Genomic DNA, 25,425 nt, shown 5'->3' with positions numbered 1-25,425 from the left:
TTCTTGAAAGTATATTGTCAAAGTATTATTTCAAAGCAACAGCAACAGGAAACACACTTTGCAGTGTTAATAAAAGAGAATCTTTTGTTGTCACTATTTCCTTTTGTAACTTTACATAACTTACAAATACTAAGAGGTCTTGTTTCCAGTAACCACTACGTAACAATTTTAACAGCAGTCAATAATATATAATTCAGGTAGCAACCCTGCTTGCAGAAGGATATTTATTCTTGCAGTAATCCCTTTGAAAAGTCAACAATATCTGGGGATGTTTGGGGTTTTTTTCAGTAACCATATAAATGGTAAATCAGCCTATTTTAGAAGACAATCAGGACCATTTGAAGGGATACCATGAAAAAAAAAAAAAAAAAAGGACTCACCAAAGGTTCAGCCATTACGACTTCAATTTTCTTTTCAGCTTGAACAGCAAATTCAGCAAAGAGGCTTTTGATGACATACTCCCCAGGTTTGACATCTGGATCAATAGTAATGTTAGACATGATGATGCCTCTCTTTTCCCAGGTGGAAACAACACTTGGAGAAACTCTGCGCTTATTTACTCTGCTGGGTGGTGTGGAGGCTATAGGAAAAAAAAAAAAAAAAAAAAAAAAGAAAAACAAAGAGCTATAAAGTAGAGCTTCTAACACAGCACCTGTCACTTATTTACTTTCCCATCCACCACACAGCCATATTCACACAGTAAATTCTGTAAACCAGAAGGAGGAAATAACTAGCTATAACATCCAACAGAATGAGGTTTTTTAAATTAGGTAGGAAATTCTACTCTAGGTTGCACAGAACTTTGCTATGTAGCTAATTTTTCTTATTGATAAAATGCAAAACTGTCTTTTGCTGTGTGAACCACCCAGTTCTGAATACAACTGTATGAGGAATATGATAAAGATTACAGCTTTTAATATCTCATATCTTTATTCAAGTATGACTAAAAATTAAAAGGTTCAATGTAAAAGGGTTATCACCCTATACTGTGAGAGGCATCTGCTTAATTCAATTTTTATAAATTGTCCATGAAGTTCAAGTTTCTAATTGGTGTCCAAGTATTTTCAAGAGAAGTATTTCCTTGGCCCCTCCTGGCACTTTTTGTTAGTAAGCTTATTTTCCTAACAAGAACACAAACCCTTTCTAGAAATGTCATGCTAACTATTCTTCTCCATTCTCAAGTCACGTATCTGGAAGACTTGATCCTTATCAGAAATAATAATTAATCAATCAATATAAATAACACTGGATATATTTAGTCTCCCTCTCTGAGGATTAGTGCTTTCACCTTTATACTGAAATTGTCAGATAATAAGTTTACATATATATTTATCTACTTTTATTTTTCTCCCTAAAAAGTCAAAACCATTTCTTTATTATCACAGCTGCCAGACAATGTGAGTTGCAGTACCAAAAATCATGTATCAGAACTCATTCATACATAAGTTTAGCATACACACAACAATTAAATAACTACAATTCTTGTCTTGCATGCTATAAATCAAAATAACTATTGACATCTCTAATGATGCCCCAGATCTACCCAGAAAGGTCTGATATTTCTCTAGCAGATGTTATTTTTCTTTAATTGATATTGGGAATTGATACTAAGAATTCTTACATATTGGTATTAAGATTTTCTTTTCCTAAGGTAGTTGTATAGGGAGCCAAGTCATGGTCTATTTTATTGTATTACATACCACAATTTTTTCAGGTAAGATTCTTTAACACTTTTTATAGTTAAAGTGCGAGGAGATGCACTTGGCCAATTTTGACAAACTGGCAAAATTTTTGTGTGTTTTCATCTTGTACATATGCAATTCCTATTAGCTAAAGTAATAGCCACAAATTTTATTCAAACATTTTTTCAGTGTTCAACTCATTCATGAAAATACTGGTTGCCATGGAGACCAAACCGTTGGTACTTCACTTGCATCTTCTCAAGTTTAAGGCCCAACCATTCATAAATTCTTCTATCAGTTCAGAAAGTCACATTTTAGGTAACACAGACTTCCTCAACTTCCACTGAAAGTAATCATTTATCAAATGTATTATTGAAGTGAGCAATTCAGCAGGAGTAAAAACAAAATGGTCACAGCTACCTTAGCCTCTAATCAAAAAGGAAGGTTACCTTGGCAGAAGGTTGTGAGTATTACATATGACCTGTGTTTTTTCCCCTAAGTTTTTGTACAAACTTGCTGTTTAGTTGGAGTAATGCACATTTTTTTTTTTTCCCTGTAAGTAAATTGCAGTATGACATCTTCAAGGCTGGAAGGACTTGCCAAGGTCATAGAGCTGAGTTCCCAGCAACCAGGGACAACACCAGAACTACATGCATGCACACCACATGCCATAAAGCATTTCTGAACATCCTCTAACACTTTGATCTAGCACTTTGATCTCGGTAACAGAGGTACTAAAAGACACAGGATAGTGTGTGCCACACAGAGCAGACAACAGGAGATCAAAGACACTGTCATGTTCTAGATCTATGGTGGAAGTTCACTAGATGAAAGTACACAAAGGCATTAAGAAACAGAACGAAGTGTGTGCTGCAAAAGAAAGACGACAACCCAAGGCATCTGACCTGAAAGAAAAATTATTTCTCATCCAGCATCTGAAGATTGGCTTATCCCTCAGTATAGAAGCATAAATGTGCCAGGCACTTTAAAAAATACTACATGTTTTTTACAATTTCCACATTCTCCAGCATCTGCGCTCTTGTTATTCTTGAGCCCTGATGCTTCCAAAGGCAGCCCACGAAATGAGAAAGATGCATTATGCATCAAGAATGAGAGCACAGAGGTTTGAGGAGAGAAGAGGCAAAAGGTAGGAATATATCCTTCCTAGTCATAGCAGGTAACAAACAGAAACACCAAGTATGAGACTGACAAAACAGAAAAACGCTGCAACACACAGGTTTTGAACAACGCTTTCCCCTCCATCTGCAGATGAACAAAATAAAAAAAATCAAGTACCTAAGGACTCCTAACAGACACTGTACAATTCTAAGCGAATAGTTGCTTCTATCCTCAATATGAGAGTTTCTAAGAAAGCTAAAGCTTTGTTCTACTCAACAGACAAACTGGACTCTATTATTTTAAGCCACATATTGAAGCTAACAGACTGGAAAGAAATGAGAGAAGTTTAAACCTCTTTTTGAACATCATTAGAGGTGTCTGGTCAGAAGAAATTTAGAAAAGTAACTGCTTTGGCTCCTTCTAGACTTACCTACTGGAGTATGCCACAATCCCCAGTTTATCAGGACTGGGGACTTAAGGCAATATGCCACAGCTTGGGTCCAGTCCACACTCCTGAACAATGAGAAGCTGGTACTCAACTCTGTGTAGGGAAACTAAGGGCCTCTGTAGGAAAACAAGGAAGAACTAACAGTGCTCCTTAACCCAGAACAAGGTGTAAATTTGCTTCATGGAGACAAGTCTTAACTGTGTGTTTACACAACACGTTTCTGTCTCCAGTTTTCAAAAGATTGCCTTAAAAAGCCCTGACATTTAAAGATCTCTTCAAGTACTACCTTTACTTTGCATTAGTAAACTAATCCTCACCAAGAGACCATCTTAGTACACTAACTTTCAAAGCTACAAAACAGCTTCTCTCACTAAGGATGAAACCCCAAGGCTGTTTAGACTGATGTAAACCCAGGCATAATGCAGGCAAATCCTCCCCCCAGGCTCACTCAACAACACAGGAAATCAACTCAAAGTGGACAAACTGGACAAAAATCTAACCCTGGCAAGAAAAGGAGAAGCAACTGGACTACAACTAGACCAGCTCCCAGAAGCGTTGCAGAAATTTCAGTGCAGAGGGCACAACCATGAAGCCAGGAAAACGTGATACCAGGACAGCCTTAGATCAGCCCACAGTGCCACAGACCCCACTCCTTGACTACAGTTTCCCACAGCCCCCTTCAGATGGCATGAACTGCAGTATTGTCAAAGGATGCAATCCCTCCCAGCCAGCTATTTCCCCTGCACCATCCTCCTCCTGTGCAGGTGAACACAAGTGTGCAGCCATGTAATGACCTGAACTGGAAAAGCAGCATATGTATTCATTTTTTTCCCCAGGTTAATTTTGACAGTCAGTTGTCCAGTTTGCTCACCACATGATGGCACATATGCTTGTGTCCTGGGTTTGAGTGAGTGGTGGGGTTTTTTGGTAGCAGGGGAGGGGGCTATCGGGGCGGCCCCCTGTGAGAAGCTTCTCAAAGCTCCCCCAGCTCCAAGTCAGCTCCATCTCTGCTTGAAAACTGAGCCAATCAGCTGTGCCTCTGCAATAACGTCTTTAAGAAGGGACGTGGTGACAAGCAGTCAGATTTGTGAGGAGGATTTGCTGCAGCTGCATGAACACCAAGGTCAGTGGAGGAACGGAGGAAGAAAGGAGGGGGGAGGTGTGCCGGAGCAGAGACCCCCCTGTATCCTGTGGTGAGACGGCAGGGCGGCCCCCACCGCCACCCATGAAGATCTACGGTGGAGCAGACATTGATTTATGGCCTGTGTTTTTTGCCTGGGTGATCAAGCTGCTGTGCCTGAAGGAGGCTGGGGTCTCATGGGAAAAGGTAGCCCCGCTGCTGTAATTCAGTGCTGGGAGGATTGCAGCATGCGGGGGAGTCCCATGCCAGAGCAGCTCGGGAAGGGCTGCAGCCGTGGGAGGGACTCCAGTTGGAGGAAGTTAGTGACCCACGACAGAGCAGTGTGGGGAATGCTGCGGCCTGTGGGAGGGACTCATGTAGGAGAAAGTTTGTGGAGGACTGTCTCCTGTGAGAGGGGGACCATGATGGAGCAGGGGGAAGAAGTTCCAGAAGCTCCTCCCACCAAAGATGAAAGAAGCAGCAGCACTGACTGCACCCCCCATTCCCTGCCCCTGCGCCACTGGGGGAGGAGGTAGAGATATCAGGAGCAGAGCTGAACCCGGGAAGAAGGGAGGGGTGGGGGGAAGGTGTTCTCAAGATGTGGCAATGTTTCTTACTGTCCTACTCTGTTAAGTATCGTTAGTGTCTGTAATAAATGTATGTTCTTTTTTTTTCTTCCCCTAATGAGTCTGCTTTTGCTCATGACCATAAAGGGTGATTTTTCTGCATCCCAGTCCTATCTCGAACCCAAGCCTGGCTCTCTGTCCCTTCTCATTGCCGGAAGAGAAGGGAGAGAGAGTGGCTGCATGGTGGTTGGCTGCCGACCAGGCTCAAACCACGACAGCTTGCACCAGCACAAAGACAAGAGTCAATGCAGGGAGGGACAGCACTTGCCTTTTTACTCTTCCAGCAGCAGAGTTAAGGCTATCCTACAGTTGTACACTTTCTTAATTTCTGTGTTCATGTGCACAAACTCTTCAGCAGATAACAAATTTCCCACAAATAACAAGGGGAAAATGTCAAACTGAAGCAGTTATAAATGCTGCCATGAGAGGATTACAAATATTTTAGTTTTGCTGAAATGCCAGTGTATTCAAAAGGCAGAATAAATGACTAGGATTTACTTTCATCCATGAACTTGCTGAGGACTCTAATTCATGACAGCATTAATGGTTCACATGAATGACTCCTGCCTTGCATATATGACAGTGTTCAAGGTTTTATCTGCTACGTAAAACTAGGAAGTTAGTTAAACACACACAGAAAAACATATAGGAGGGGAAAAGGGGAGGGAGTTTGACTGTGTTTAATAAGATATATAGTAGTTCCTTAAAGAAAAGCCAAAATCTATTATCAGATTTCTTAACTAGGTCAAACAACATTATTATCTGGTATAATTATGTTCAGTGGGATTCATTTACTCATGATCTTGCATACAATTGATAACATCATAGGAAGGGTCTGTATGGATTTTAAACAGCATGTGTAATGGAAAAAAAATCTCATTACAGGACAGGATTAAATAATTTCTTTCTGATATTCTTTGCCATCAAAGCATAAGCCATTCTCTGCTTTTAGCTGCCAGAGAAAATTTAAGTTTCAAACTTAGTTCTGAACGTTCAAAACACAGACAATTCTACAGAACTTCGGATGAAATCTGGAACCAGATATCATATCACTTTCTATCATCCAGAAACAAAAAACTACTCTCAAGAATCGCTCAAAACCAGTGAATGTTACTCACTTGAAACAGTATCCTGTTTGTCTGCTCTGATGGGAGCTAGTCCTACATGGGAAATCAGGGCTCAAGTGTTGTAGGAAATCTGTTAAACCATATTGTTTGGTTGCTAGGGCCACACCAAATTGTTTGGATAGTTTCAAGGAACAGTTAAAGAATACAAAGGGTAATTAGACAGACAACATACTCCTAGGTCAAAAGGCAACATGCCCTGATGTATGCTAAATGAGAAACCAAGTGGTTTCATGTTAAACACAAGTGCCCAGAGCTAGGAAAGGTTACTTAATACCCAAGTTGATACTAAATAATGCTATTTTTATCATCCTGCTTTTACCTGTATAGCCCAAATGCATCGAGTATTGAAGGATAAGTAGTGTCCTATTTACCAACAAGATTATTCAGGACAAAGCAAGTACCGAAAGGTAACAAATGCACCCCAGCCTGTGACAGTCTGTGAGTGGATCTTACTTCACGGCTAATATCAAATGATGATTTTTAGCTTTCATACACTTTTCTTGGTACTACTATACACAGCCAAGTGTTGACACTTCATGTGTGCTTTAAATAGTACTACAAGTTTTTTCATGTCTTTTCCTTTAATTGAAATTTGCTTTCAGTTCCTGATGTTTCTCAGGAAGTTGGAATGGTTGGACTGAAGCAAAACCTCCATCCGTATCTCCCCTCTTTTGAGACACCTGAAAATACATCTAGAATTAATTTGGTTTATAAATAAGGTATCCAACTATAAAATGAAGATACTCAACACACTTTTGAGAGGGCCTCCATAGTTTTCATCAAGCAGAACATATTCTTGGTTGCTATTTTTAAGTTCATTGCTAAGGTAGTAAATCGTTTGTTTCACACAGCTTACATTTAATGACTAAGCTTTTTATTTTTATGTTTGCAACACATATCATAGGTACTTTAAGTTTCCTGTAATACTTGTTGCAGTATAGGGTTTGTATGTCCAACTGACAATACAAAAATTCCCAAAGACTGAAAACATTATCTGTGTGGTTATTTAAAGGAATTTTAATTAAGTTCTTTGTCTTCTACACTGGTAAGTATCTAGAACATTTCATCCTACCTCACAGAAGTCTCATGAATAGACATGGCAACATATCTGTAACAACTGTTAAGAGTGCTTCACAGCAACAAATCTTCAGTTATTTTACCACAGGAATCATTATTTTTTCCTAATAAGGATGTCAGTGCTCAAAAGAGATGGCACCCTATCCAGTATCATCCCAACATATTATGAGCAGAGACAAAAAGTTAAACCTAGGTTTCCCATGTCCCAGACCAGCAGTCGGTTTCCTAGAGCAGACAACTTCTTCAATAATAGAATTATTATTCTTGATACTGGTATGAAAACCTGAAAGTGAAGGGAGAGGCACAACAGTCTCCTGACACCACAGTCATGTTATTTTACAGGATAACCTAAATAATGTGAATAAAATCCACAGTTGTTGCCAGTGAATTTATGTATCTATTAAGGGCCACTGACCCCACAAATTTTGATAGATTGTGTTACCTAGCTATTCCTTTGCTTTACATAATACACACCTACTGATTGGTAACACCGCAAATATAAACACAGTGGTTGAAACTGGAATCAGTCCAAATATATTAGAACATATGTGACCAAGAAAAAAAAAAAATCTGCTCTGTCTCCCATATTTCTCATATCTTACTCTGGATACATAGTTTCTGATGAACAAACATGCTAGTATTTTCAATACAGCCTACATGACATTCATCCAGTGACACGATGTATTGCATTCTCTCTTCTTCTTCTGCCTTGGCAGGATACAGTAAAATATCTGTGGAAAATGTTTAACAAAGAACATGGCTCCACATGTCCAACTACACCACATGAACAGGCAAAGAACCATTATCGCATTCATGAGCCACATGGACTAAAAACCCAGATTACAAGTTCTTATTCACCTCTCCCTCTTTCACTGATGTTATGTGAATTTGATGAAAAGAATTAAATAACCAGCAGTAGTAGCTGATACTTCTGTCATACATTTATGAAATGTCAGACGGTAATAAAATGAATGGATTACCCAGTTGTGAAGTAGAAAAGGCTTAGAACTGCCTTAGTTCAGCAGTATGGTTCAGTGTAGTGTTTGTAAAGCCAAGTCAAACCTTTCAGTGAGAGGAAGTTATGTATGCATTTATAACTTCCCCTCTATGTCTAAATCGGAACTTACATTTTACCTCTGCAGTAGAAACACTTCCCTATTGACAATTTATTTAAGAAGCTTCAGGTATGTTTATATTACATTACAGCCAAGCTCTGGAACAAAGAAACATAAATCAATGTTGCATCAATAAAGAGAAGTTAAGTTTATTTCAACAAGTAGCTAATTAAGCATATGGCTAAAATGTGATGGATGCCCTGGGAGTGAATACAGAAATGAAAGTTTTTTGAGTGTACTGTAGAAACTGGTACTATGTCAGCTGAGCTTTCATTTGGACTCAAAAAAAACACAGAACAAAAACCTCACAGAAATCTTCTGAAGCTTTATCATACAAATAATTTTTCTACCCCCAACAAATATGAACATCCTTTTTAATGGGAAGTTGACTCAACTAGGACAGCAGCTGCCAATTTGTCTAGTTACAGGTACTCACATGAAGCTTGTTTTCTGCTTTCAAAGCCTCCAAAAGCACAGGCAATAAATTTGATTAGATTACAGAGATTAAATCAGAAAAACTATTTTTAAATGCTTCTTTTTCCCAAACTCAGATAAATGAGAAGAGAGAAACTGGGCTATGAATTTCCCCAAGTAAATCCTATTGGCTTTGCTACTTCTTAAATAAGGACTATGCTAGTCATCCCTCTTACCTTTATACATAGGTGAGAACTAGCAGCCACAGAAAACATTCTTTCTAAATTTCTCTCATTCAGGAAATGCAGCACCACTACTGAATTGCAAAATACCAGTTTAAGTGTTTATGCCTGAGCAAAGCTTTCTTTCAGGTTAAAAAAAAAAAAAATATATATATATATATATATATATATATATCACAGCAATCCTTAAAAATTGTTACAAGAATAACACGTTAACCTCATACAGTATATAGAGGATCTGCTTCTCAACAGAATTGTGACTGAACAGGATGAACAACAGACACATGCATCAAGTATGAGCACCTAAATCAGATGGGTATTTAATATCTATGGAAGGTAGAAAACACAAATACTTTTATTATGAAATGTAATGGCTGAAAAAGAGGTCAGATTTGACATTCTGAACAGTGACAGGACATCCAGGGCAGCCAGTCAGAAATAGACTATTAGTCATTGCTGGGCTCACTCTGTCCAATGAGAATGTCGGACTCGAGAGCAGCAAAGGCTGCTACAAGCTTCCATCCCAAAGATGTTTGCTGAAGCACACCTGATCTCTCATGCTACATAATTCTAACTTGGTTAGTGTAGGATGGCAGGGCAGAATGTCCCACCTGTGGTGCAATTAACTACCTTTGCAAATAGGAAATTTAAAATTAAATTAAAAAAAAAAAAATCATTAGGATGTATGTAAGACCAATTTTACACGGTTAGATTTTTAAAAATCCTTAACAACATAACAGCTAGGACATAGATGGGAAATACTGGCTGAAATTGCTATGAGCATATGCAAGAAGTAAAACTCATTATGTGAATCACTTCACAGAGCCTTCTATGGTAGACTATGCATGTAGATTATTATCAGACAGGAAAAAGAAAGAATAAATTTAAAAATAATTTTGATAGCACAAAACGCCAAAAGACCAAACCATACACATTGGAAAACAATGTGATAAAGCATAAAAGTTGGAGGGGGAAGGGGAAATCAGTTTGAACTCAATTGTCTCAAGTCCTGCCCAGTCATTCTTGATTATGGCATGACATCAGGAAATCCTGACCATTAGTGTCAGACCATTAAAAATGTAGTTTATGTAATTCCGTTTCTAGTACAACTGCCAGAATAGAAAAGCTCTTCAGATAAACCATTTTAATTAGAAATCATATTTTGAATTTCACAGAAACTTTCCCTTAGGACATAAAATTTATTTAATAGCATATTTCCAAACTGCTAATATATCTAACATGCTTTGTTTCACTGTCAGAAAACTGCTCTCATGCAAGATCAGCTTAAAAGAATGTAAAGGATAAGTCTCTTTCATCTGTCCACAACCTAGAACACAATCCATCATATATGGAAGCAGGAATGTAAAGGTTCAGGGCTATACATTAAATTCTCTATGGTAATTTTCAGAATGCTTTTACTGTCCTCAAGTTCTCTACAACCATAGCTTTCAATTCAATTTAAAGCTGCACATATAATAAAGCAAGCCAGACTTAACATATGAATTTTTGCTGGAAAACAGTCCTGTAATCAAGTTGAAAACTTCTCAGAGAAAAGATAACACCCCAAGCACACATCTGTTATCTAATGTCTTCTTTCCCAGTAGACTTATTGTGAAGAATTAACATGGTCCTACCGTCAACATACTTTGCACAGCACCAGCAAAGTACTAATGCTGTGTTGTCAGCTAACAGAGGTATGTATCCTGATATCTGTTTCCTCCAAAACACTGAATTATAACTGAGCATATATAACTGCCAAGTGTCACTCATTTACAAATTTTGTATTCCCTCAAAAGAGTAACCACATAAGCAAGAAAATAACTAAATTTGTTCCTTTTTTTCCTATACCTCAGTTCTAGGCTTCTACAGCACTGTAAGTCATACCTTCAGTAACGATGCACAGAAGCAATTCTATTCCAGCATGATTAAATTGAAGAAAAAAAAAAAAAAGTTTAAACTACTAATTCTAAAGAGCAATATCTGATGCTTTATTATATTTTTTTTTTTAATTATTACTGTAACAGGAGCAAAGATGGCAAATTCCTTTTGAATATAGAGAGCAAGGACAGAATAGTGTAACTCTGGCTTGTTCTCTTAGTTCTTCTGATCCACCTGCCCGTAGGAAAATGTAAACTAAGCCACCACTAAGTCTGAGCTAGTAGTATGCCCTGGCTTTCAAGGGGACCTATAAGCTCTGGTCCATCACCATACCAGTCATGGTTATCATGCTTTTAGATAGTACTGTGCATTCACATAATAGCCAAGAGGCCATAACTTATGAAAGCACCACACATCCTTCCTTCAATTCTAACTCCTGGAGTCTGAAGCACAACTGGAAGGAGCTCAGCTCAGATGTCCAGTTATCTGGCATCAATTTAGATGATTCATGCCATCAGTTTTTTCTCTAAACACAAGCAGTTACAACCTTCTCTGACGACGTAAAAGCTAAAAATGTTGACCCATTTGCTGGCTGCAGTGCTGACCTGAACTTCACCAATAAGGACAGAAAAATAAGGTATCCATTTGAGCCCAGCAGGTATGTATTATCCTATTGCCTGTATCAAGATTTTCCAGTACTTTGTCATTAGCAGGCTTGTTTCTGTTTGCTGGTTTGTCTGGGTTTGGGGTTTTTTTTTGTTTGGTTGGTTTGTTGTTTTGTTTTGTTTTTCTGTTGTTGTGGTTTGGTTGGGTTTTTTTGATTTTGTTGTGGTTTGTTTTGTTTTGTTTTTGTTTTTTAAGAGAAAGTTTCCAAGGGCAATGCAGATTCCTACTATTTAAGATTGCTAGGGGTAGTTTGGTTTCTCTCCATTCCCTCTCCCAGCTGACAGACTGCAGTTTGAAAGCCACAGAACAGTCAATTTCTCAAGTGATAGGTTAAGTCTGTGGACAAACTTGAACACAACACATTGTCCCCCATGCCCTTTCTGCTTAGTGTGAAAAATGTGCTCTGATCAGCCCAGGGGGGCAGGGGAAGCAGCGCAGAAAACACAACACTTACTGCTAACAGAGAAAAGCATTTTTTTTCTTCATGGGCTATCAAACTGAAGGCTGCGCCAGCCTGGAAATGCACTGATGCTCCAAATCCTATGTTAAGCATGAGCTAACAAAGGCAATAAAATTGTATCAATGCTTGGCTAAGTGATGTTAAATTAAAAAGCATAAGGGAGGGAAAGGCAGCAGTGGGAAGATTCACCAGTCAGCCCTGGGGACTAGAAGACTAGAAAAAGAAGGAAAGATAATGACATTTGCTAGTGTATATTCCACATTGCCATATATACTGTTCTACGAGTTAAGGAAGCACACATTTCCACAGCAATGATGAGAGTGAACTTACACTGAATAAAGACTTCATTTTTATGGTTTGCTAATTATGTGAAGGAAAGGAAAAGCACAAACTAAACCCTAAATCTAAAGCTTTAAGAAGTAGTACCTAAAAACCTAAAACTAAGGCAAGGACATAGCACCAAAGGAATACAAACACACTGATGTATGAGCTGCACAGACAACTGAATTCTAACACTTGTCATTGCAAACATATTATCTATGATAAGGTTTTGTTTTCTTTCAATATATTAACAGGTACATACACACCACACAAAAAATGCATCAAATAACATGGTCAAAGTGATCATAGGCATACCTCTGTTAACCAGCAAACAGGAAAAGATACTTAAATACCTTCTCTCATCTTTCCTAATCCACATTTCTCTGGAAAAACAAAACTCCACATCCTCAATTTGAAGAATTAAGGATATAAAAAACCCTACTGATGATACTGAAAGAAAAACAATGTCAAAATCCTCAACAACTTTATGTTTTATATTATTTCCAAAAAGATAGTGTCAGATGCCAGCAGCTTTTTACAAGGAGTTCTGTTGCTGAGCACAACCCAAGGTAGTTTGTTTAAACACCACCCCCCACCACCACCGCCTGCTTATTCTTTTTTTTGTGAGAAGAGGGCAATTCCAGCTCCCAGTAGAAAGAGGAAAAGACTTTTCCTCATTATCCTCATTATGCTCATTATCCTCAATTATCCTCATTAATGTCAAACTGATACCTTTCCGGAGTAAATGCAAAAAGAAATGAATACTGGCAGCTTTGCTGTAAAAAGCTATTTTGGAAAAAGGCTCTGGAGCATCAGTTATAAAGTAACCAATAACTTTAAGTCATGTATCATTAAAAAACAAACAAACAAAAAAACAAACCAAAACCCAAACCAAACAACCTATTTTTAAAAAAAATCCATAAAGAAACCAAATTAATTTATTTTAATGTGTTCCACATAAGCATACTAATACTTCAGATGAAAAATATTTATACAAGTTAAAGCTCAGAAACATTACATTAGCCCAGACTGGGTCCATTTACAGAGTATTTTCACATCTTTGTAAGTAACTGCCTAGTGAAGTACTCAGAAATATTAGTATTTCTGATACTGAGGCACAGTTTGAAAATTAAAGTGTTAGATATACACAGAAGGATTTGAAAAGAGAATAAACAAATACATTTGAGCATTGGAATATGTTCAAGCATACACAAATCAGGGTTAGAATAAGTCTCATGCATTAAGTATCAATTTCAGCAAAGAACAACTGTTCTACACTCCCATTCTGTCAGTTTTGCCTAGTAATCCTCTATATGAACATAGCAGCTGAAAAGGGAAATAAAAGCCTAAAGCCTAACTCAATCTGTCATGTTTAACACCAACATGCCAAGAAGCGGGGGGGAAGTATATTCTTACAGTGAGTTTGCTAAGGAGTGAAAACAACAAAAACTGGGTTTTGCACATGCAGGTAACAACCTAAATTTAATTGTAAAAAACAAAACATAAACAGAAACTCATATCTGAACATATTCCCTACATAGTTTTCTGCCCTGCACTGAAGGGATCAGATCTTCTGAAAATTCAACTCAGTTGGGTTTCAGTTCCCAGTATAACTAACCAAACAGCCCATAGGAGAGGTTGGTTATTTTTCAGCTAGAGCGTAAGTCTCCTTGTGATGGCACGCACATCTCTCACATCTTTGTTGTAAATTTTCTGCTTTTAAATTAGGTGCAGTTGTCTGCTTTTTTTTCTGTTTACTAAATGTACTCTTCTGAGCCAAGTTCTTTCATTTGCCAAAATCTATGGAAAAACAGCAATGTCAGCTGCTGAGTTGGTGATGGTCTGGGATGTTCATTTTCATTTTTTTTTTTTAGGGAAAAAAGTTTGATGAGTATGAAAATTGCCAATATCTAGAAGATTCAGGACTGTTCACTAGGTCACTTACCCAAATTCACTTTCCTTCTGTGGTTAGTGTGGGAACTGATTTTGAGGCTCCTTAGCACTTTTAAAGTCTTCAACAGCATAAGGTAGCACTGAGTTCACACGAAGCCCTAGTTAACAATACTGTTTTAAAAGTATGCGTGAGACACTTGCATTTCTAACCAGACCTTCTGAAGAAATTTATCCATGCTAACTGCAAATAAAAGTAAACTAAAGTAGCAAGAATCTGAAGTTGTGCAACTCCTTAGAAAAACAGATGACAGCCTTCAGGGCTTTAAGTCTACAGAAAAAGTACAAGGACACAGCAGAAACCTGGTGAAAAAAAATCTCACACAGCACACAGACAAGAGCCCGCACTCGAACTAGACTTCTGTGAGAAGACAATACTAAGTGCCATGCAGTGCTATTCTTAGCCACCATAAACACACCAAGCTTTCAGAGTTAACAGCTTCTTTGTCAGTTCCAAGGAAGGAGACTAGTCACATCTGAAATAAAAATAGGTTATCATATGCTTGTCCATGGAACTCCAAAATACATGGCTAAATTGGTCATTTAAAAGATTTGAGCTGTATGCATGGGAATTCAAAGGAAAAATAAGAAGCTTTTTTTCTCTTACCTTCCTCAACTTTAATTTTAACTTTTTATCCGATTCTAATTTACTTCAGAAAGTAGTTTGCTTTCTCCACAATAAGAACCTTTATCTGGTTTCAACACTTTCTTATAAGCTCTAAAAAGCATTGCAGAGAACAGTAACTGAGGGGCTCAGACTGGTATGAAGGGGAAGGTCTGGCTATGGAGGCACCAGGGGAAGTGGGGCTCCCAGCATGGCCTGTGTGAACAGCACGCAGGTGAGCAGGTCATGGAGACCCCCCACACATCTACCTACAGTTTCACATCACACCCAGATGTGGAGACAAAGAACCATGGCGACTTGTAAGGACTCACAGAGGTGGGACAGGATGGAGATGCTGATCACTGTCAGCTCCAAAAGCACACATCCAAAATCTGTTAGCAACCAATGAGGGACCTGAGACACGAGAACGTGGCACCTGGCATCCTTACCTCCCATACCATGGACACGGATTCCAGATCTAACAGTTGGACACAAGCATCGTCGTGCCTTTTTGCTGGACAGACACCTTGAACACCCCTGTCCTGGTGCCCAGCTGCTGGATGGACCTCTTTGACAAATGCTCTGGAGCCTGACAGACTGTGAGAGCAAGTGAAAACCCTTCTTTCCCCTCAGGTCTTATTTTAAGTAACATCTCCTTTCCCTCCTCCAAGGTCTCATGTTTACATCTGCTACATGGTTTATACAATGTTGCAATGGTATTTCCTATACTGTTTTCTGATATAAATTAAATAGTAGGATTCATAGTTTTGTAGAAAGACACAGAAAATATCCACAGTCTATCAGCAAAGTAACAGAGATGCTCACCTACAAAACGAAGCATGGCAAAATCTGTTCTGGAGTCATCAATGCTGATGGACAGGAATAAAAATATGTTTATATATAAAACCATATTTTAAAGAGAGCAGCCTGTAAGAAGGTAGGACAACTGATTCACAGCTACATTTAGAACTGTAATCACTTGAACACTACCAGGTTTTGAGGACTGAAAAGTAACTAAGCGCCTAACTATGCGGTGACACAAACTATGGCTCGGCCATTAATGGCAGGAACAGTATTTGGGTGGTATTTATACGACTACATAGTTCATCACAAATATAAAAGGGAGAAAAATACTGCAAGAAAGACATGAAACTACTAGGATTCTGTTTTAAAAATTCTCCAATGCCCAGCCCTCTTCAGGAATAGAGGGTAAAATGTCCTATTAGAGGATATTATAAAAAAATTATTCTATAATCCATAACGCTCCTTACTCCTGCTACATGAAGAAAAAAAAATAAGGTCACTTAGGTTACTGACCAGAATTAGCACAGATAGCTAGCCAATGCCACCATCTCCCAAGTTGCAATATATACATATACTGGTACCATTATTTTGAAAATGGAGCAGTACTTGCTTCATTCTTGTTCAGGTATACTATTACCAAAACTGGTTTTATGTGTTGCCCAACTATTCCCACTCAATCCTGACAATCTCAGCTTCTCTGGTCAAGGTTTTGGATCTCAAGCTTCCTCACTATATCAAAGTTAAACAGGCAAAATCTACATGCATCCTAAGAATACATTACCTCATTAATCATTCTACAATAATAAAGCACATGTTAGATTAACAACTCAACAAAGTCTGAGTGGGACAGAAGCAAAGAGCAGGGAAGCAGTGTGACCACGGTGGGACTGTGCAGTGGCTGCGGAGCCCAGCCGGGGGTTAGGGCCTCAAATCAGGGAGTGCTTTGGTCCTGACACCTGGAAAGAGACCAAATGCAAACCACGAAACGATAACAAGCTCTGGCCTCTGATGAGTTACACTCTTAGCCACTGACCTAGAAATGTGAGTTTCACATCCAGAGCTCACCACGCATCTTTTTCCCTGATGATGTGGTATTTAAGTTTGTATGGTCACATATTGACAACAACATAAAACAACAAGCTGTTTTAATCACTCTGCAAAAGCCCACTTCCCTTCTGAGCTGACTGTAAGCTTGCTAGACCCACAGAGGAATGAGATTACAGCTTGCTTCCTCTGCAGATGGAGAACAGGAGGCAGTCTGACCAGCAACACACTGCTACTCTGCAGACACAACTCAAGGGGAGGAGCAGTGTTTAATCTCCAGAAACAGGTTATCAGTACCCTGCTAAGGCAGCCGCACTTGGCAAGAAGCACAGGACAGGAAAACAGGGGAAATTCAACAGAAATCTATCATTTTTTTTCCTAATTGTAGATGCTGATTAAAACTTGTGACCCTTCATGAGGGTCTGTCAGCTCAATGGAGTCATGACGCAGATCACACACAAGCAAACATCTTTCAGTTAACAATACAGACCCATGCATTTAAAGGTTAGAAATACCCCATTCCCCTCTCACAAGACTTTTTTAGGCTAGACACACACAAAGCACACACACATTACAGTGCCATTAACTCGGAAGGTTAACCCAGGCCTAGCCTCCAGCTTCTGGGTAGTACTCCCAGTCAGCAGGAATCAGGGACTGAGGCTCTTGAGAATTAAAACCCTGCGGAGAAAATAATGTCAAGACAGCACAGCTGCTCGTCTGCACCTTCACGGGTCTCTGTCACTCTCCCAGTCCCCAAATAGCTAAAGCTATCCAATATTCATGATCGCTTTTTGGCAGTCAGTCTTTGTAACCTTAGTCTCAAAACTACAAATATAAAATGAAACCAAGTAATTCTCAAGGACTTGACACCATATTTCTCGGCACCATTAACATAAATGGCCTTTACAGAAGTAAGCAAGTACAGAAGAGATATAAAAGCTTGAGAAAGAACTAAAAAAGTGCAAGAATGTATCTAATAAACCAGTATCTAAACTAAAATTAACTGAGTAATCAGTAATTCCTCACTCCAGGTCTTCAGAATAAGCTGTGCATACTACTTTTTTATTGTGAAAAGTTGCATCCCTGAGGAGACACCAGTTTGGCACAGCGACATTCAATTTTAGTGAGGTTGAACTTCAACTCAATATGCTTTAAAAAGTTTTCATGCTCAGTGGCAGTATAATTCATATCCTTCACCATATTTTAAATAGTAAAATCCTACAGGCTTGCTTCCAAAATTACAGAACCAATGTGTTCACCCTTCTAGGGTCCTCCCAGGCCCTGTCCTACCATCCTCCTCCCTGCTCGATTAAACAAGTTATATTCTTGGTTCCTCTATCCTCTCCAACACAAGCACTCTAGTTTTCCAGTTATAGTATCCCCCTTCAGGGATAACGTAGCCATGAAAAATAGGCACAAACTACAAATTAAAATAAATAAGTAAAAATTATTCAAACAATCCTTCAAACATTACTATAGTGACAGATGCTAGGAAAACTTTAACAGTGGAATCACTTTCTTTTTGGTCACCGTTTGCCATATTTTTGAAAACTGGTTTTGTTCATGTTGTTTTGCTTAACATAATTCTTTCAGAATTAGTGATGAACTTTCTTTCCTGTGGAGGAATAATTATAGCTTGAAATATCCTTCCAGGGTTTTAAAAATTATTATTTGAGAAGAAATAAAATAAGACAAAAAGACTCCAAAATCTTTCTCATTTATGCCCTTCTGCTAGGGAGTTTCTAGGCTTTAGACTCCTCCTTCCTCTTTTTCTATCCTGTTCATTTCTGAAGGGAGAGGTTCAAAGATAAGAATACCCATACATGCAGAACAATGCACAACTCCACCTTCATAACCCCTAATCAGGCTAGCAGGGGTTCCTTGCCACAGTGTCTCCAACAGCTATCAAAAAGCTTCTAACTTCTCAGGCAAACCTCAGTGCATCTGCGTTAGCTTCCTTCTTGCTTTGCTTTGCTGTCATAAAAATGAAGTGCCAGTTGTCAGCCCTTTTTTTTTCCCAGGACAAGACCTCATTTGTAGCTGAAAGGACAGTAAAAATCTGGTGATATTTGGCCCAACTGCCATGTCCTGCTGACAGCCGGCAGAAACAAGATGTTAGAGAGAAAAAGGAGGCAGGTTTCCACTGAGATGTCAGACACTCAGTTCTCTAAGCCTAACACTGGCTGCATTAAGAGCTGCCGAGTCTTTACTGAGCAGTGACCCTGGTGCATGGGCACCCCCGCAAGCATCACCGTTCCTAACCTGAAGATCTTAAATTCCAGTTCATCGGCGTGAACACAGGAAGCAGAAGGGGATGATGAGTAAAAGAAGCAAAAGAAAGAAAATCAACAACCCTAAGGCTACTTGTGCTGCTTTGACAGAACTGTGAATATAACAATTCTTTCTAATATCTATTAATTAGTTAGCACTGATTTGCAAGAATTTAAGGCATTCATACATCTTTCTGGACTAGCATTCTAATCTGTAGCAATTGTCTACAACAGGGACTTCAAAAAGTAAAGTTGAAAATATCCCCAAATCACATGCCAGCTGTGCCTCATGGGCAAAACCAGAGGAGTCATTTATACTTCCCATGCTGTGATTTCCTAAGATCTCTTTGAGGAATTAATTACTTCTAGAACTTGAACTAGTTCTTGAGGAAGAAACCTATAAATATTAATGTTTTAAATTAAAATTTTTATTTTAGAAGCTTGAAATGGTTGGCTTTTTAAACTCTTAGTGGTCTATTTCTGAGGCTATGTAAATCTGAAGGAAAGTACGTTTTCTCCCCTTTGGATTTTCAAAACCTTGATTCTTAAGAGAAGAATGAGAAAAAGTAGAGAGTGAGGAATAATTTTTATATGCCTGTTGTCTTCTACTACCACTCCGAAAGCATTATATATTCACTAATAGTATTTACTCTGAACTGAGTAAAATTTGTCCTACATATATTGCTTTTCTTGTTTGTTCTAACTATACCTACTTAGGGCATCAAGTCTAAAATCTGATGAAAGTAATTAGTCATAAAACATTTAAGTCTGTAATTGTATTGAAACATTTTCTGCCTCTGGCTTTTTGACCATCACAATATTTTAAGTACTTCTTGATTGCTCCATAAAAACTCATGGATTTGTCTAATGACAGTTATCAATGAAAAGCCAATGATATAAAGTTAATTTCTTCCTGTACCTTGATTTTTCAACAATTAATATTTTAATATTAAAAGTAATTAAATCAAAGTAATTATATGCCTTAACTTTTTATTTTCTTCCGTTATTGCACCTTGGCAGCATGTTATATAAATCTCATTTCAGTAAACTCCCCTGAAATTTCTCCCAGAAAGTAGTTTCTACCAGACCCGCTACTAACATAAACCTTTGTTTGTGACATTTGTGCAGGCAACATCAGAGTTCAAAGACTTAATTCATATTTACAGTAGTATGGTCCAGTGTATTTTAGGTTCCAAGAACCCTTTTTGATTTAGAACAGCTTTTTCATCTTCAAAATTAAATTCACCTGTTATTTTGCACTGTACCTAGCAGAATTTAAAAGCTCCCTTTGACTAGCATCATTACTCTTTGCAAAGGAACAAGGAAGAGTATTTCTTTCTATGCAGGGGAAAACCTTTAACTACGTATAAACAGGATATAATATAGCAAACAACTGTTTTGCTCCACAGAGTGTTCTGAAGTTGGCAGTCACCTTTCTAAATAAATAACTGTTTTGTCAGTGATCTCTTAAATGGTACTAAATCTCTAGTGTCTGAACCCCTCCCCTTCAAATACAAAAGCACCAGAGCTAGAGATTTTTTTTTTTTTTTTTTAAAGTCAGCAGAAATAGGGTATTTGATATGGGTTGTTGCAATTGGTTTATCTGGAGCTTTCCTGAAGTCCATGCAGAGCATGCAGTTTATTCTAGCAACAGTAGCTGACAGAGTGGTTTGCATTTGGGGCACTTTCTCCTTTCAATAGCATTCTCTTCTGCAGTTTGAATCATTACAGAATCTAGTTATGGGTTTAGCAGAAAGTATATTGCTTTAAAAAAAAGAACACCCCAAAGGAAAGCTCATTCTAGCATATCTGTGCCTGATGAAGATAAATAATATATATCCCAACGTATAATGTACTTAATACAATGCAGGCATCTTATTTAAAAATTAATGAGGAATTTCAGAAATGACAATCTTAAAAAAAAAAAAACAAACCCAAAGTTCAAAATTTTCCATGTTGATGTACAGAGAAGTCCAAAGTAAGTCCTAAAACATCATATTAACCCTATCTACTTTTGATTGGTAAAAATCTGCATGAACATCCATGCCCTTATGCCCACTCTACATGAAAAAATGTTAGAACACAGACTGTAGGCATCAGATAAGGCAGGGAAAAAGTATACATGTAGGTATGAATGTTTAGCAACAGTGAAAGCTAGTCTAACCCAAAAATACCCCCCAAAATAATCACACAGCTTCAGTCACACAGAATAAAAATGAGCAAATATGAAGAAGGCTTCCATGCAACACACGAGAGCAAGGCTCAGTGATCCAGCTGAGCTGAGACACCTATACATGCCCACCAAAAAGAAGCAGTCAGCCTCTCACTGTTAGGCAGGTGGTCCTGACCCTTACTTTACACCAGCCCTCACGTCCACCCTCCTTGACTTGAGATGATTCAGTTGGATAATTTAACAACAACAACAAAAAAATCTCCATCTTCCCAAGAAAATTTCTGCTGATGTACAAACCAGATCACTAAAAGGATGAGACAAGTACTGCAATGGGCAGGTAAAAAGGTGACAAGGCTGCACTGCTGAGGGCAAAGCCACCACTTTTGGCACAAATGACAAGCTCAGCCATCTTATGAAACTTCCTTCATCTTCATCCTGCTCACTTGACCCACATCTAACGGAGTGAGACTGAAAAAGTTTGACCACTTCCTAACTTTCACTTCTGTATACTGGGTATTCTCCAGCTTCAGGGTGGTACATTGGTTCGACTAGTTGGATAATCTACTTATAGCCTATTTGTCTCCTTCCAGCGTACATCTATTTATAGACCTTGTTATTTCAACCCTACCCTGAAAGAAAAGAAAAACAAAAAAGCTATCTTCTCTTTATGTAGCAGATTTTACTACACAGAGTGTTTCTGACATTTCATTTAACTGAATGTATGCCAACACACCATATATCAGGAAATGCAATGACTCGATCTTATGTGTCCCAAGATGTACTGCACAAGTGACCATCATTAAAGACCACCTAAATTCATAAATAGGGCCAAATATGGAGATTATGCTCCATAAACTCTCAAAAAAAAAAAAATTTACACATTCACATTTTATTGGGTGATTAACTACTGACAAAAAAGTTGTTTTTCCCTTGACAACTGACAGGTGGTGGAGAAGCCATCCTAAGCACTATGTCCCTTCTACAGAAAACAAACCTGCTGCTCCAGCTGTACATCAATCTATAAGTACATTTACTATCACAAAGTGCACTTCAACACATTTTTTTAAAAAGAGTGGAATTTAGTAGCTTTTTCAAAACTTAACATAAATTAATATTTCATTTTAAAATTTCACTTTTCAGTATGTCAAAATAATTTTGGAAGATATCATAAGGAAAAATTGGTACATTCTCTGGAGACGTCTACGGAGTTTCAGTATAGAGATGACTACTAACTGTCATGATTTTTTGAAGTCAAAATTGCAATTAAGAAGTTTCCTACAAAAAGATTGTACAGATTATTATTTGGGATGTTTGATGTTGGAGAAATTAAGTTAACACCCTACTTATTATTGTATTTATACTGTACTTATTTAATTACTGTTTACAAAGTCACCAAAAAAAGTATCTTGTGAAAATAAGATTTCTCTTGATTGTGAAGTAATACCGATTTTGCCACTGGAATATAAAACTGCCATTGAAAGTTCTCTAGAGCACAGTACTGCCGCTGATAACTGCTACCCCAAAAGGACAGTTTGGAGGGGAAGCAATCACATAACATCTCAGACCAATTTTCTTCCCCAGGTTTTATTTCTCTCTGCAGTTTAACAGTTGCTGGGAAAAGGATGAAATTTATCATACGATACTGATTCCAAAAATATTAACAAATTGTTCTTTTATTGCTTTTAGAAACTGCAATGGAAGGAGCAAATCTGTCCTGGCTAAAGCCATGCACACCTCCACATACACTCCACCTCACACCACCTCCTCCCAAAGAACAAGACCAGCAACAAAATATTTGTTCCACAATTCCTCATGCGATCCTTTTACGTGTATGTTCCTATCATGGCACTGTAAGGTGATCTCACGTTTCTTATTTAAATTACAGTTTCATTGCCGTCATCAAATGAAAAGCCACGGGATAAAAACAAATCCATTACATCTACTTTGTTAAATACTGTATTATCAGAGCAGAACCTCTCTTGAGAGCTAAGAGCTCATTTTTGGTTGGTAAAGGAGGAAGTAATCTTCAGTCAAGCTAATCCTACGGGAAGGTAAGCGATTCTTCAACTCCAAGTGCTTTTTTCATTCACAGGAAGAATGATTCAGAAGTATCTGACAGGCAGCTCCCCAGTTTTCACATGCTTGTCAGCACCTGGCAGCCGTAGCTCCAATAATTCACTTCCTTTTAAAGTTGCTCCATTTCTTTTTGATTTTATAACACATTTTCAAACACAACTGCTGTACAGGCAGATACAGCTCACTTTCTTGCCATGACTTTGTTTCCAGGCTCACAAGTCTAAGTAACTTTGAAAATCACTGTCACAAACCCTTACCAAAATGAGGCCAAGAGCAACGACCTCAATGTAGCTTTGGCAGGTGCAACGTTAAGAGCAGCCCCTTTCTCTTAACTGGTATGAGTTCTTGAAATATATGCATGACTTCTGAATCAAGTTGAGCAAGGTAATATAAAAACCCTGTGAACCACCTCCAACACTGATTTGCTAGAAGCAGGCAGGGATGAGTTCAAGGTCAGAGAAGCACCCACAGGACAGTTGTGCCATTCTCTTTACCAGACACACCACAACTGCAGCACAGCAACAGAAAGCTGTGTATTCATTGCTGGAAAGACAATGGATATATTTTTTTGTTCTTTTTTTATTATTCAGAAATAATTATTGAACAGAACCAGATTATTAATATGGTAAATATTAGAAAGAGAAGTGCTTTTAAGAATGCCACAATGGGTTACACTCATGTTTACTAGAAAGCAGTTGTTCCTGTAAGCCCCAAAAATACATGCATAGTTTTCATTAAAACACTTCATATCTTACAGAAAGGTATTAATTACATAATGCTTTTCATTGTAGGCAGCACCACATTCGGTTTTTGAACCCATATATTGCATTACTAAAAGTAAATCTCATGACATCCAGACCTCCTTAACCTTAAGCAAAGGTTTTTGTGGACAAAATATTTTGTTACACCAATTGACTTTAACAATCAAAATTAATATTTTTGCTACAAAATCAGAAACCTCAGAAGAATGCTTAAAGAGACCGCATATTCAAACTGCAATGGACTAAACAACAGAATCCATAACTTTAAGAACATTGAGTTACGTTATCACAACTAAGATTCCTTAAATTCGATGGAGCCAAGCAACCTGAGGACAAGCCAGTATAAAGCCTCTGTTACATCCACAACTTCAGTAAGCAAATAATTCTTAAGCGGGAACATCCTCACTTCACTGTTGGATTAAAAGAACATTCCTGACTCCGTTTAAAAAGAAGTAATGCCTAAAATTGTTGGCACAAAGACAGCATTCTGAAACTAGGCCATATGAATGTCACTTCATTGTTGTTACTGAAAGAAAAAAGATCAACTACAATAAAACCTTAGCCAGCACTGCAACAACATTATGCCAGCTAAGCAAGCCCTTAACCAGACTCATGGAGCTTTGCTGCCTTTCTGTTATATGCTTAAGCACTCTCTACAGATGCTTATTTTTATGTACATGGAAATGTATGCAAGCATACCCACTCCTGCTCTGACATTCTTTAGTATACAAAATCCTGAAGTTATCATATAAAACACAAAAAGTAGCATTTGCATATAAAAATCTTATGAAAACACAGGAAAAAAACCCTTTCTTGAGTAATTTCTTAGCATGTGCACATTTATTGAATTTCCAAACAGACACTCAACATAAATATTGCGTAATTCCCCGTTCCGCACATACTGCATCACTTGATTGAAAATCATTTTAGGAAAAAAGTAACTGGCTTGCCTGCTTCAGCTCAATTCACTAAGCTATCCAAGGGAATCACAATACTTAAACCCAGCATAGGCTGCATAGAGAGGTCTGCTCCTGGCCAGTCTGCAAGTGGAAAGCCATCAGAATGCGTCTCTCACACAGAGCAGAGACACAGCTTTACCATAATCATGGCAATTTTAACAAATGGAGTGACAATTATGGGAAAAAGGTGAAATAAACCCCAGCTATCTAATCAGCGTGCACAGAAAATTAGTTTGTTGTTAGATGATCCAAGTACCACTTCCTGATGAAAGAGTCAGGAAGATCTTCCTCCGTTGTGCTTACATAACAGAGGACATAAAGGAGAAAGCATAGCCTGCTATATAACCTCTTCTCAGATATCCTTTTTTATTATTATTACTCTCTATGTTCTTATAGCTGATAATTGTCTAGTCCAGATTCTGCAATTGATCTCCTTAATTATTTATCTAGTTGTAGATTGAATTTATTGTAACTGAATGAATCCTATGG

The 25,425-nt window shown here is 38.1% G+C and overlaps 1 protein-coding gene across 14 annotated transcripts in view; it reads right to left on the bottom strand.

Moving 5' to 3' along the window:
* The window catches only part of FRYL (FRY like transcription coactivator), a 175,317-nt gene that overhangs the window by 104,806 nt on the left and 45,086 nt on the right, over positions 1 to 25,425 (bottom strand). For all 14 annotated transcript variants that reach the window (XM_042808023.1, XM_042808021.1, XM_042808022.1 and 11 more), the window contains one exon: positions 381 to 580. In XM_042808023.1, the coding sequence (XP_042663957.1) occupies positions 381 to 500 (120 nt within the window). In that variant the 5' untranslated portion in view covers positions 501 to 580. The remainder of the gene's footprint in view (positions 1 to 380; positions 581 to 25,425) is intronic.

The sequence above is a fragment of the Tyto alba genome, unplaced genomic scaffold, assembly GCF_018691265.1.
Source record: "Tyto alba isolate M040663 unplaced genomic scaffold, T.alba_DEE_v4.0 Super-Scaffold_6, whole genome shotgun sequence".
Classification (NCBI taxonomy): domain Eukaryota; kingdom Metazoa; phylum Chordata; class Aves; order Strigiformes; family Tytonidae; genus Tyto; species Tyto alba.
Note: the sequence above shows the minus strand (reverse complement) of the source record. Positions and strands in the feature narration are given on the sequence as shown.